Here is an 11,323-nt window from a genome sequence, read left to right as displayed (position 1 = left end):
GTAAAATCTTTAAAGAGAAACACAAGTTTAGAATTTGAAAACCCTAAGATGCAATAACACAACTAAGAAAAGAAGGCTTTCGTATTTGCGTGATGAAAAACCAAATCGAAGTTTTGATTTTGAAAAAGAGAGGTTCGCCAAACAATCGCGTTGATAGTCATTTACCTGCAGGTTTCCAGTTGTTGAATGTGGTGCAGGTGGTGGCATCCCCCCAACAACACGAGATGCTGTACTATCAATAAAGTTCAGGAACTTTCCAACAAGTTTTGCTGGGGTCAAATTCGCAGTATACCCGCCCTGAAATAGAAATGTCCGATTAGTCGGATCATAAGTAAAAAAGAAGCTTTACTTGGTTCCCGTTTTATGGATGTCACATCTTTAATCAAAGTACAACTCACAGATGTAAATACTTTTCACTGTTGCATTTTTTTTCCTGGAAACTTCCCCATTTCCATTTAAAGGAAAAGACAGCTAACAGATGTAAACCCACCCGAAATATCAACTGTTCCATGTAACCAGAAGTTGTGTAAGTTGTACCTGTTGGTGGATACGGATTCTCTCTTCAAGAGATGAAACAAACTGTTTCCACATTCCCACTTCTGGTGATCGGCCTGTCTTGAGGCATTTTAATACTGCTTGACAGTACCTTATTCACCCACAGCACAAAGGACATCAGGAAGCCATTATACAGTCTAACAAAGGAGTAGATGATGGAAAGTGAATCTCCTTACTTCTGTGCAGTCGAAATATTACCAACTTCGGCCAGCATATGGGCATATATGATTTTATATGGTTGAAACGGTAACAGGATATACTGAGAATTTCCCAGTGTCTTAGAGTATTCATATAACTCTGTCCTCTGCCCATGCAAAGATAACTGACAAATCAAGGGAGCATCAAATATGTAAGAAAAAGAATGGTATCCTGCATGAATTTCGTTGGAGATTCTATACAACATTTGAGTAACATGGAGGGTATTCATAAAGAGGCTCAAAATAGAATCTTCCATCTACAGTATTATGATAACTAAAACACAGTGATGAAAAATTCACCTGTATAGCCTCTGGACTTGCGTATGTTCGAGGACATTTCCAATGGTCAGCTCTGACAAGGCAGAGTCTGGCGCATTCTGAGTATGGATCAAAGTTCTTGTCCGCGATTAAATAGCAAATATGCGCCGCAATTATCTGATTCATAACAGTAGTTCAAATGTCATGATAAAATCTTCCATGAAGTAAAACAATACAACAAGTCGGAGAACCACCTCGCCCCTATCTTTCCACATGCGATCTCCAAGATGAGTAATCACAAGCTCATCATCCGTGGTTCTGTTAGCAGTTATTATACCCAAATTCTCTTCCCAATTGTCAAGCATGCTACTACTTCCAGCGGGACACACTTCAGCTGGTTGTCCTGCAACCAGTAGGCACAATGTCCGTAAAGGTGACCCTGGTATCAGCTGGCGAAGGGCCATTTGTTTCACAGTGTCAACATAGAACTGCAATTTAAGATATCACTAAGTCAGTCAACCAAGCAATACAGTGGAATGTTTAGTTCTATAGCAATCAAGGGAAAAGAACCTGATCCCCAAGTTGTGCCGCGATAACAAGCGCTGGTCCCCATAAATGGCCATCTTGTGCACATTGTAGAGCCTCCATTTTTCTACCAGAAGCCAGAAGATTCTGAACCTCTGAAGCAGTTACCTGGGGAATTCTTCCACGAGTTAATCAGAAAAAACAAATCGTCCTCGAAAGAGTACATGAAATTTGATGTCCAATACTCACTTGCATTTGTGATTCAGGTGGTAAATACTGCAAGCATTGGCTAATAGGAGCATAACCATTTTGTACGCCATCTTTCTTGGCAAATGCAAAAAGCTTAGCGACTGCTGCTTCAGCAGAGTCCGTTTCCTGTTTGCAGTGTATATACAAGAATGAGAAAATTGTAATACATATCAATGTTTTTTAAAAAAAAAAAGAAGTGACAAGACATCTCATAGATTGCTCACCTTTTGTGATGCATCAGTACCAAAAGGAGAACGGAGTTTCCCATAATACTGATAAGATATTCTGAGTAAAGAAAGAAGCATCTTTAAGAGTTTCCCTCTTGAAAAATCCATATAGGAAGATTCACAATTCAAAATTCTCTCATCAATCCACTTATGCAACTCTTTACTTCCAACATTTCCTCCTACCAAAGGACCTGGAAGAGATTGTTGATGCAGGCAACGAAAGTAGCTCAAAGAGTCTTCCCCTTGACTGGAATAAGAGGCACTCCCAGAAATAACTTAAGACGGAGGCGGAGCTTCCCCCAATTCCCTTTTATTCAGATAGAGATATATCAGCAGTTAAACCAGAAATAAATTTCACTTTTTGAGGTTATAATTGGACAATATATTTCATACATGTTCAATGATAAACAAAATAAACTAGTGATAGCTCTATAGTAGTTTCATAAACTTCCCAGGCTGTAAAATAAACTAATGAAAATTCACACTTAAGGACTAACCTGACTTCCAAATGATGAATTATGCAGAGAACCATTATTATCCTTCATAACAATGAGCTTCCCACCAAATCCAAAACTGACAAGTGCATGTGGTGGACGACCATCAGATGATCTTCCCGCACTTGGGGAGAAAAGCTGATTGTTCTGAAAAGACTGATGAGCATCATCTACAGATTGCTGTCTATTATAGACATCGTTTGAGAAACTCAAAGGTCCATTCTGTGTGACACTAGCCAGATTCATATGCTGTGGGATGAAGCTCTGCGCTCCAATCGCATTTGGCTTAAACTGTTCAGTCACAGGTTCTGTACTGTACAAATTATTTACTTGCTGGTTTCCTCCAAAGCTTGATAATGAATCCGAATTTATAGCAGGCTCAGCCTGACCTACATTTACTGATTGCCAAGTGTTTGCAGCCTGCTGATTGTTGGCATAGTAAGACTGGTCCCAACTTCCGTGTTGGCTCTGAATAGCATATTCTTGCGCTTTGAAAGTCTGGTTTTTGTCGTTAACATCATACATACTACTCTGGTTATTACGAGCATGACCATTCTGAACTTGCTTATCATGAGCTTGACCAGTTAGAGTTGTTTGAGAAGCCTGGTTGTAGCTGTCTAGAGAGCGACACTCTTGAGCAATTGTGTCATAGTACCATCCAGGATACTGAGCGTCAAAGATCATGTGTTCTGGATATCCATTGCTCACTTGTGAAACCTGATTCCAAGTAGACACACTCTCAACTGTGCCAGCCGCTGCAGATGGTGTACTCTGTTTCAGATAAGCAACATCCGAGTTATCAGCAGCAACGCTTTCCCAGTTACTTGTTGAGTTTATATAGCTCTCCTGTGAATTCACGCTTGCATCATGACCATCAACTTGATACATTGACCAGTACTCGCATCATATTTCCATCCAGGATAGAGATATTCCCAAGATTGACTATTATCCACATACCGCCCGCTTCCAGAATCGTGTTGCACTTGACCATGGTGTTGCTCAAACCCTGCCGAATTATCTAAACCAACACTTGTTGCATTGGCTACTAAGTTGCCTCCAGTGGCCACAGCTACCTCGGCCTGTCCCTGTAAATCCCCTGCAGTTCCATCCAACTCAGTGAAGAAATCAGAGTATGAACCAAACCCACGACCGTCATTTACAGATGAATCGGCATAAAAGGAGCCCCAACCAACCTCCTTAACCCCAGGACTCCCAGATCCATCGACTATATTACTTTCTTTTGCCGTTTCAGTTAGTGGCATATCATCCACCCCCGATCTCACCACATCATCATCATCCCTTAACTTATTTGCATCACTGTTGACAAATTGAAGAGCTTCCGGAGCAATAGATGAAGAAGGCTCTTCTTTTCCCACCGAACCACTTGTACCCAAACCTGCTTCATTCAATGCGACATCTCCATCACCCACAACATCGTCAACGACGGAGAGATTCGCAAAAGCTTTGGCGTCATCGGAATCACTACCGTCATCGAATTTGAGCTCCTTAGCAGAGGATGAAGCGGTAGGAGTATAGGAATCATCAACAAGTTTGTCGAAGAAATCCTCGTCCGTTTGATCCTCCAGGAGGAAATCAGCAGTCGAAGCCATCAAAATTGACAACCAAAATCGAAATCGAAATTAAAACCCTAACCCTAAACCCCACAGAATCACAGAAAGAGATCGACGGATCTGCAAAAGCTTCGCGAGAGGATCAAGATCAAATAGATCAAAATCCAGAAAGGATTCGTCGGTGATATCCCGGATTTAATCTCCGATCCAAACTCCGATAAGTCGGTGAAATCTTCGAGATCGAATGAGAGAGAGCTCTAAATTTTTGGTAAAACAAACCCTCCGACGCATTAAGCGAGTTCAAATGACGTACCTTTTTCGTTAATGGGCCTAAAGCCCATAAAGGCCCATCAATTATCTGAAAGATTCCCAAACCCCTTAAAAAAAAAAGAACAGAGAGACGGCTTCTTCTTCTTCTTTCCTCCGTCCGTTCTAAAACCCTATAAAACCTCTGTAGACGACGAAGTTCGATCTTGCTTTTTCCGGCTTTTTCTATCTCTTACAATGGCGTCTAGATTCATGAGCAGATCCTCCGTCTCTTCTCTCAAATCCGCAATCAGATCTTCACTTCGAAATTCTCCCATTGGCACCGGATCTTCTCCGGCTGCTGCTTCATCCGCCGGATTTCGTATTCCGTCTAAACCTGCTGCTTCTCCACTTCCCCGATTCTCCTTCTCCAGGTCTGCTTATGTCTAATTCCATGTATCTGCTTCACTTTAGCCATTTCTTTGATTTCATTTGATGAAGTTGTGTGATTACATTACATGTAGGTGTCCATCTGAGCTTGGTTGTGTTCAGTCGCTGTTACCGCTTCACAGCACGGTGGCGGCTGCTCGGTTGACTTCATGCCTAAGCACAACTTCCAGAAGCAGCCGAGCTCTCTCTCAGGGTACTCTCTGCTGCACCTCTCCCGACCTCTAATTCTCTTTTCTGCTTTCTTTCTTGTGAGTAGCTTTTTTTTTTTTTTGCTTTCTTCTCTACGTTTGATCCTTCTTTCTTGAGACTTTAAAATTTGTAATTCTATGTTGCTCAAGTCTTAGATTGCTCTGATCGGACAGCGTGTTAAAGTTTGATACTTTTTATGGTTTTTTTGCACATCATCCATGGGTATAGAGGTTATGGTTGTAGCAGTCGTTTTGTTAGTTAGACTTAGAAAGCTGAAACCTTTTTTTCAGTGCTTTTTTTTAAGTGTTCTACATCTGAAGCTTTAGTTTGCTCTGATGAATTGTTTGATTGCTCATATGAAGTGTTGTAAACTTTTTCCTTTTTTATGTTATTTCTTGGTTTTATGACTTTGCTTGCTTGGTGAAATAGGTGCATTTGTAGTGTTGATAGTTTCAATATTTGACTCATAACAAGTAGGAGGATTTTCCCTAGTCAAACTTATGAGTGAATCAGTTTCTAGAATTGTGAAAGAGTTTTGAGCTTCAGTGCCATTGTGTCTGTCTAATTATGAGTACTTGGTTCATGCAGGCACATAATTTCACCGTTACCATGTGGGATCCTTGCATCTTTATCAAGTACGAACCTTTTTTGAGTTCCTAGTAATCCTAATTAAATATTCGAATACAAGCTCTAGGATAAACCCTGAAGAACGTGGAATTTGAATGTTAGATGCGTCATATTGTCATTGTGTTTCTTGTTTCTATGAATGCCAGTCTAGGGAAGTTCATGATCTGTGTAAAAGAGTGGCAAAAATAATCTAGTAATTTGTAAAAGTGCTCTTTGTCCCAGATGGAATCGATGGCACGTGAGACGTATTTGCAGTTGTTTTTAAAGGTGGGCTCTGTCAACAATGCTTTGGTGATAATTTAGAGTTTAGGAAGCTATTTTAGATGAGATAGCTTAACTAGTTTACTGTTCATCTGATTCACTTAGCATTGTTTAAAGATTCTTACCATGAAGTCAATAAGCCCGAAGCATCCATCTTTCTTCTTACTTTTGTAAAATCAGTTTTCTGTTTCTGCCCTAATCTTTATTTCTCTTTCTATTTACTATTATAGAGATGGGCCTTTCAGTTCCAAGGTGACAAGTTGAGGGATGCAAGTTTCTTCTCTAAACTTAGAGACAAGAAGTTGTTGTTTTTGTTATGACTCCAAACTCATGTTCTTTGATTCATGAAGGGAAAAAAAATGTAATACTATTTCTTCTTTTTACACGATTCATCTCTCAGAAACTAGCCTCATGTTTGATTTCATGACTAGTTTGACATTGCGTTTACATAACCAGCAGCTCAAAACTTAAAAGATACTAAAACTGTACTGCTACATTTTGCTCTTGAATCCAGCTAGACCCAACTTCTTTCGTTACCCCTTTTTCTCTCATTATCTTCCTAATTTGACTAACTTCTCTCCATCTCTCATGGTAAGCATAGAGATTTGACATCACTATGTATACATACTCATCTTTATCAGCTTCCCCTAATTCAATCATCTTTGCGGCGACGGTTTTTGCAGCTTTCAGATCCTTGCGAGCACTGCAAGCACCAAGTAACGCCCTCCAAGCCACACCATCATACCCAAAACCGAATTCTTGAATCACCTTTTTTGCCTGCCAGACCTCTCCTCTCTGTCCCATAGCTCTGATAATAGAACAGCAATGCTCTACGCTTGGTTTGATTCCATACTCGTTAATCATCATCTCAAAGTATCCAAGCGTGACTTCCATTGGAACTTCACAATGAGAACACACAGCTAAGAGATTCAAGAACGTGAATCGATCAGGTTTCATGAACCTTTCTTGTTTCAATTGGTTAAAGAGCTTGATCGCCTCGATTGAATCGCCATTACGGGCATATCCAGAGATCATCGCGTTCCACATAATCAGATTCTTTCTAGGCATTGTCCAAAACATCAGCTCAGCATGCTTCAACATTCCGCATTTGGAATACATATCTATCAGAGCACTCGCGACAACAACTCGAGAGTCTAGGCCAAGCTTGAGAGCACAAGCATGGATGAGACTCCCCCATGGAACCACAGCGAGAGCAGCAATGGCGGCCAGAACTATTGACAAGCTGTACTCATCCAATCCAACTCCCGATGAATGCATTTTGGTGAAAAACTCAGTAGCTTCTCCTGATTGCTCACTGTTTACATAGCCGGTCAATATTGTGTTCCATGAAGACGAATTTCGATTTGGCATATCTGATAGAACCTGAAAGGCATTATTGAAATCTCCAGACTTGACGAAAGCATAGATGAGCTCGTTGTATGTTACAGTGTCTGGATTTGGCATTTGGTGGAAAAACCAAAGTCCCAGCTCGAGCTTACCGTTCCTTGAGCAGGAAGCAACAATGGCATTCCAAGAAACTGTGTCCTTTTCTTCCATGTGTTGGAAGACCAAAACTGCATCATCCATGGAAGCACATTTCCCGTACATGTCAATTAGACAATTACCCACAACAACATTGCCTTTCTCTAAGCCAAGTTTCACAATCTTGGAATGGATGCAAGCTCCGAGTGGCCAGAGATGCAGTCTCGCACAAGCAGCTAAAGCGGCTGTAAAAGAGAACTCGTTAGGCAAAACATCAGATCTGTGGAGCTTGAGAAACAAACAGAGTCCTTCCTGGAACCTTCCTGATTGAACGTAACCAGAAACCAATGAGTTCCAAGAAATGACATCTGGGTCAGGCATTTCATCAAACAGTTTGTGAGCATCTTCCAACGAGTCGCTTGTCTTGTAAAACCTCATTAACGAATTGGAAAGACGCGTATTTGAGACAAACCCATGTTTTACGACGTAGCCATGAAGCTGTCGACACAAAGAAACGTAGCCATAATTCCCGGAGACACGGAGCAAGTGAACAAGTGGAGAAGCACCTGGCTTTTCGCCGTCATTGATCAATTCAACTGCAGCGCGTAATACGCCGATGGAACCGAACCGAGCCAGAGCAGGAACAATGGTGGTCCATGAGTTCGAATAGGCAGTGGAACCAACATGGCTCCTTGTCGGAAAAGCATTTGACACAGTTCTTAGCATTTGATATTATTACCCTTTTAATCAGATTGGTCCATGATGCATCATATAGAATCAAAATTCCAAATATTTGGTAAATTTTACCAAAACAAAAAAAAAAATGTTTTGGGGGAAGATTGCAGAGCAGTTTTGGTGAGATTGAAGGTTGGGATAAAAATGGCTTAAAATAGAAATATGAAAGTTATTTGGGAAGTAACAAATATAGATGGAACAACAATGGAGGGTCTGTTTTCTTACAGAAACAAAACTTGAGGAATATAATCAGAGAGTAAAGGAAAGAGAGAGAAAAGAAGAAAATGGTGATTCCAGATATATTTTCTGGATGAAGGTAAAATCTCTCTATTGCAATCTTATCCTAACTCATTGTGCTTATAACGGATTTCTTGCCATGCAGTTTTTTTGTGTGAATTTGTATCGATCGGTGCTTAATCTCCTAGAGGAGAGGATGAAGAAGGAGATGATAGAAGAGATGGTGATAGTAGGAGGTTTAGTAATGGTTCAATTTGTATACGCAGGCAATTCTTTGCTCATGAGTTATTTGATGTCACTTGGTCTTGGCCCTTTCACCATTGTCATCTTCTCTACCTTTGCCACTTTCATAATTCTCTCGCCTTTCGCCATCCTCTTCGAAAGGTTTGTTTGATAACATTTTCACATACCCTACAAAAAACTAGCTAAACTTGTCCTATTCTTTTCACATAGTAAAATGTTTTGTTTTGTTTTTGTTGCTCTAAAGGAAGCAATGGCCAAATGAGCTTAGTTTGAGGCTGATTGGTAAGCTAGTTTTGATCTCCTTTGCAGGGTAAGCGTAATCCTCCATTTACTCTCTTTTTTTTGTGTTTAAAAGTATAAAACTTGGTTTACATTTTCACAGCTTTTTTTGGTTCTTTATTTGAAAAAAAAAAAAAAACAGGGTTACTCTGTTCCAGTCTCTGTTTCTAGAAGGAATCAGGTTGACATCACCAGCAATGGCAACAGCGATGCCTAATCTCGCTCCTGGTCTTATTTTCTTCCTCGCTTGGATCGTTGGGTGAACCACTTAATCCTTGTTTTAACATGCGACTGCACGACGTGTTCCAACATTAAGTGTGTCTTCTGTTATGGATAGGTTAGAGAAGATGAATCTGAAATGTGTGTACAGCAAACTGAAGATCTTAGGGACATTGTTATGTGTATTCGGCGCTTTAACTATGAGCATAATGCACAGCACTTCTATCAGTCATAAAGAAGAAGATGATACTCCAGTATTCGTCTTTGATAGAGATAAGGTCGTCGGATGTATCTACCTTCTTGGAGCCGTCTTTGTTTTATCTACCAACGTTGTTCTTCAGGTAAGCAATCCGATTCTTCGTGACCAGTTTGGTTCGGTTTCTAAAACTCGGTTATTTCAGGCGTCAACATTGGCAGAGTTTCCGGCACCGATATCCTTAAGTGCAATAACGGCATTACTAGGAATGTTGATAACAACGGTGGTACTACTACTACAAAACCGAAAGGCAAAAGTACTTAGCAGTTCATTTGTTAGTTTCGGTAACCTCGTTGGTTACTCTCTCCTGGTAAGTTCAAATGAATCATTCGTATACATGATAACATATTTAATTGGTTTATGGTTAGAATGTATAGTTTTTGAAATGGTCAGGCAGGGACAGTGAGTGGAGCATGTGTTAGCTTTAATGGATGGGCCATGAAGAAACGTGGACCGGTTTTGGTTTCAATGTTTAGTCCTTTCGCTACCGTTATTTCGGTTGCTTTCTCCGTTTTGACATTAGGAGAGTCCGTTAGCCTTGGAAGGTGAACCTTAACACAACTCTTTTAACAATTTTAGGTTCTCACTGGTAACATTACAAATGTTGAATTACCATCTAAACATATGCTCATTGTTACCAGATTAAAATCCAAACCGTCAGAACTAATAGTTACTCCGATATGTTATAGTTCCAAAGGTTATAATCTTTGATTTCTTTAATTTAATGAATGATTAACAAAAAATTGCAGTGTGGGAGGGATGGTGTTGATGTTCGTAGGGCTATACCTTGTGTTATGGGCTAAAGGCAAAGAAGGGTTCTCTGAAATTGAGAGTTTTGAGAGTGAGTTCGACTCTAAGAAGCCTCTTTTGTCTTGATTGTTTTCTTTTTGTTCATCTTCTTCTTCTATCAATTTATGGAAAAGAAAACTGGTCGAAAATTGGATATCTAGTTTTAGTCTTTATTTCTAGTCAACATTTTAGACGAAGAAAATGGAAATCTATATATGTTCCACTTTTATAGTGTTTTTAGCAGAACATTGATAGAAGATGATGGGTGAAATCACAAATCATATCGGATGACACAAGTTTGTTTCATGAGTTAGAGCAATCATCTTATAAGTCCACCAAAGATTACAAGTTAGGTTAACATATAAATCATGTTAATATATTAAACCTATAATTTTTTTCTTCATAAGAAGCTAGTGAACTTAGATTTTTCCGAAGCATTGTAAATAATTTTAAATGTTGCGAAATTACTTGATTACAATAGGTTCCCATTGGTACCCATTTTGAAGAAAATAATGAGTATGAATGCAATGTTCTTTTTTTGTTCCTAATTTTTAGAGATACGAGCTTAGATTAGATATATCATCATTTATGGAACACAAACTATCATTTTGTCTGATCTATTTATAGCAGTGGTAACACAGAAATTAATTTGGGTTTGTTGTTGTAATTGTTGTTTTTTTTAAATCAACATCTGTACACAACGATTTTGGCATTAATACCAAAAAAGGAGGAAGCAACAGAAATGAAAGATTACCGTCCCATCTCGTGCTGCAATGTGTTGTACAAGGTGATTTCAAAGATTCTCGCAAATAGACTCAAGAGTATACTCCCGAGATTTATTTCACAGAATCAGTCCGCTTTTGTCAAGGAGAGACTATTGATGGAAAATGTGCTATTGGCAACGGAATTGGTTAAAGATTATCATAAAGAATCGATCTCCTCTCGCTGCGTTATGAAAATTGATATATCCAAGGCCTTTGACTCTGTCCAATGGGGATTCTTGCTGAACACACTCGAAGCTTTGAATTTCCCGAAAAATTTTATTCACTGGATAAAGCTATGCATCACAACAGCTACCTTCTCTGTTCAAGTGAATGGTGAGTTGGCGGGTTTTTTCAACAGTTCTCGTGGACTTCGTCAAGGCTGCTCTCTCTCCCCATATCTATTCGTCATTTGCATGAATGTCCTGTCACATATGATCGACAAAGCTGCGGTAAGTCGGAACATTGGCTAT

The 11,323-nt window shown here is 39.7% G+C and overlaps 4 protein-coding genes across 13 annotated transcripts; 2 read left to right on the top strand and 2 right to left on the bottom strand.

The window, feature by feature from the left end:
- Positions 1 to 8: 8 nt before the first annotated feature.
- On the bottom strand, positions 9 to 4,330 carry LOC9301192 (protein transport protein SEC16A homolog). The gene is given in 11 exon segments (XM_021016263.1): positions 9 to 297; positions 538 to 646; positions 732 to 859; positions 1,053 to 1,187; positions 1,265 to 1,498; positions 1,581 to 1,703; positions 1,785 to 1,910; positions 2,009 to 2,288; positions 2,290 to 2,318; positions 2,509 to 3,392; positions 3,395 to 4,330. Coding segments are annotated over 11 exon segments (3,039 nt in total). The 5' UTR covers positions 4,116 to 4,330; the 3' UTR covers positions 9 to 27.
- A 122-nt stretch (positions 4,331 to 4,452) lies between these two features.
- Positions 4,453 to 6,252, top strand: LOC9299419. Of its 10 annotated transcripts, none has more exons than XR_002330079.1 (5): positions 4,483 to 4,756; positions 4,847 to 4,965; positions 5,550 to 5,596; positions 5,811 to 5,855; positions 6,080 to 6,237. XR_002330079.1 is itself a non-coding variant. In XM_021016266.1 (4 exons), the coding sequence occupies exons 1-3, from the start codon at positions 4,581 to 4,583 to the stop codon at positions 5,828 to 5,830; spliced, it is 315 nt and encodes a 104-aa protein (XP_020871925.1). In that variant the 5' UTR covers positions 4,483 to 4,580; the 3' UTR covers positions 5,831 to 5,855; positions 6,080 to 6,252. The 10 variants fall into 10 exon arrangements, 6 of the variants coding, with proteins under 6 accessions (XP_020871924.1, XP_020871925.1, XP_020871926.1 ...); XR_002330078.1 differs by having other exon boundaries at positions 4,847 to 5,020; positions 6,080 to 6,098; XR_002330076.1 differs by lacking the exon at positions 5,811 to 5,855 and having other exon boundaries at positions 4,847 to 5,020; positions 6,080 to 6,232.
- Positions 6,197 to 8,191, bottom strand: LOC9301191 (putative pentatricopeptide repeat-containing protein At5g47460). The gene has a single exon (XM_002863296.2). It carries the CDS (start codon positions 8,055 to 8,057, stop codon positions 6,327 to 6,329), a length of 1,731 nt encoding a protein of 576 aa, XP_002863342.1. The 5' UTR covers positions 8,058 to 8,191; the 3' UTR covers positions 6,197 to 6,326.
- A 53-nt stretch (positions 8,192 to 8,244) lies between these two features.
- Positions 8,245 to 10,633, top strand: LOC9301190 (WAT1-related protein At5g47470). Its single transcript, XM_021016264.1, has 8 exons — positions 8,245 to 8,382; positions 8,449 to 8,687; positions 8,791 to 8,856; positions 8,968 to 9,084; positions 9,163 to 9,385; positions 9,446 to 9,610; positions 9,694 to 9,845; positions 10,050 to 10,633. Exons 1-8 carry the CDS (start codon positions 8,260 to 8,262, stop codon positions 10,174 to 10,176), a joined length of 1,212 nt encoding a protein of 403 aa, XP_020871923.1. The 5' UTR covers positions 8,245 to 8,259; the 3' UTR covers positions 10,177 to 10,633.
- The last annotated feature ends 690 nt before the right edge of the window (positions 10,634 to 11,323 follow it).

Source organism: Arabidopsis lyrata (genome assembly GCF_000004255.2).
Source record: "Arabidopsis lyrata subsp. lyrata unplaced genomic scaffold ARALYscaffold_8, whole genome shotgun sequence".
Classification (NCBI taxonomy): domain Eukaryota; kingdom Viridiplantae; phylum Streptophyta; class Magnoliopsida; order Brassicales; family Brassicaceae; genus Arabidopsis; species Arabidopsis lyrata.
The sequence above is the reverse complement of the archived record's forward strand: the minus strand, read 5'-3'. Positions and strand labels throughout refer to the sequence as shown.

Coding starts and splice junctions, on each gene's coding strand:
- LOC9301191 (XM_002863296.2), bottom strand. CDS start 8,057: ATGCTAAGAACTGTGTCAAATGCTTTTCCGACAAGGAGCCATGTTGGT.
- LOC9299419 (XM_021016265.1), top strand. CDS start 4,581: ATGGCGTCTAGATTCATGAGCAGATCCTCCGTCTCTTCTCTCAAATCC. Junction 4,757..4,846: donor CCCCGATTCTCCTTCTCCAG/GTCTGCTTATGT, acceptor CATTACATGTAG/GTGTCCATCTGAGCTTGGTT.
- LOC9301190 (XM_021016264.1), top strand. CDS start 8,260: ATGGAACAACAATGGAGGGTCTGTTTTCTTACAGAAACAAAACTTGAG. Junction 8,383..8,448: donor GATATATTTTCTGGATGAAG/GTAAAATCTCTC, acceptor CTTGCCATGCAG/TTTTTTTGTGTGAATTTGTA. Junction 8,857..8,967: donor GTTTTGATCTCCTTTGCAGG/GTAAGCGTAATC, acceptor AAAAAAAAACAG/GGTTACTCTGTTCCAGTCTC.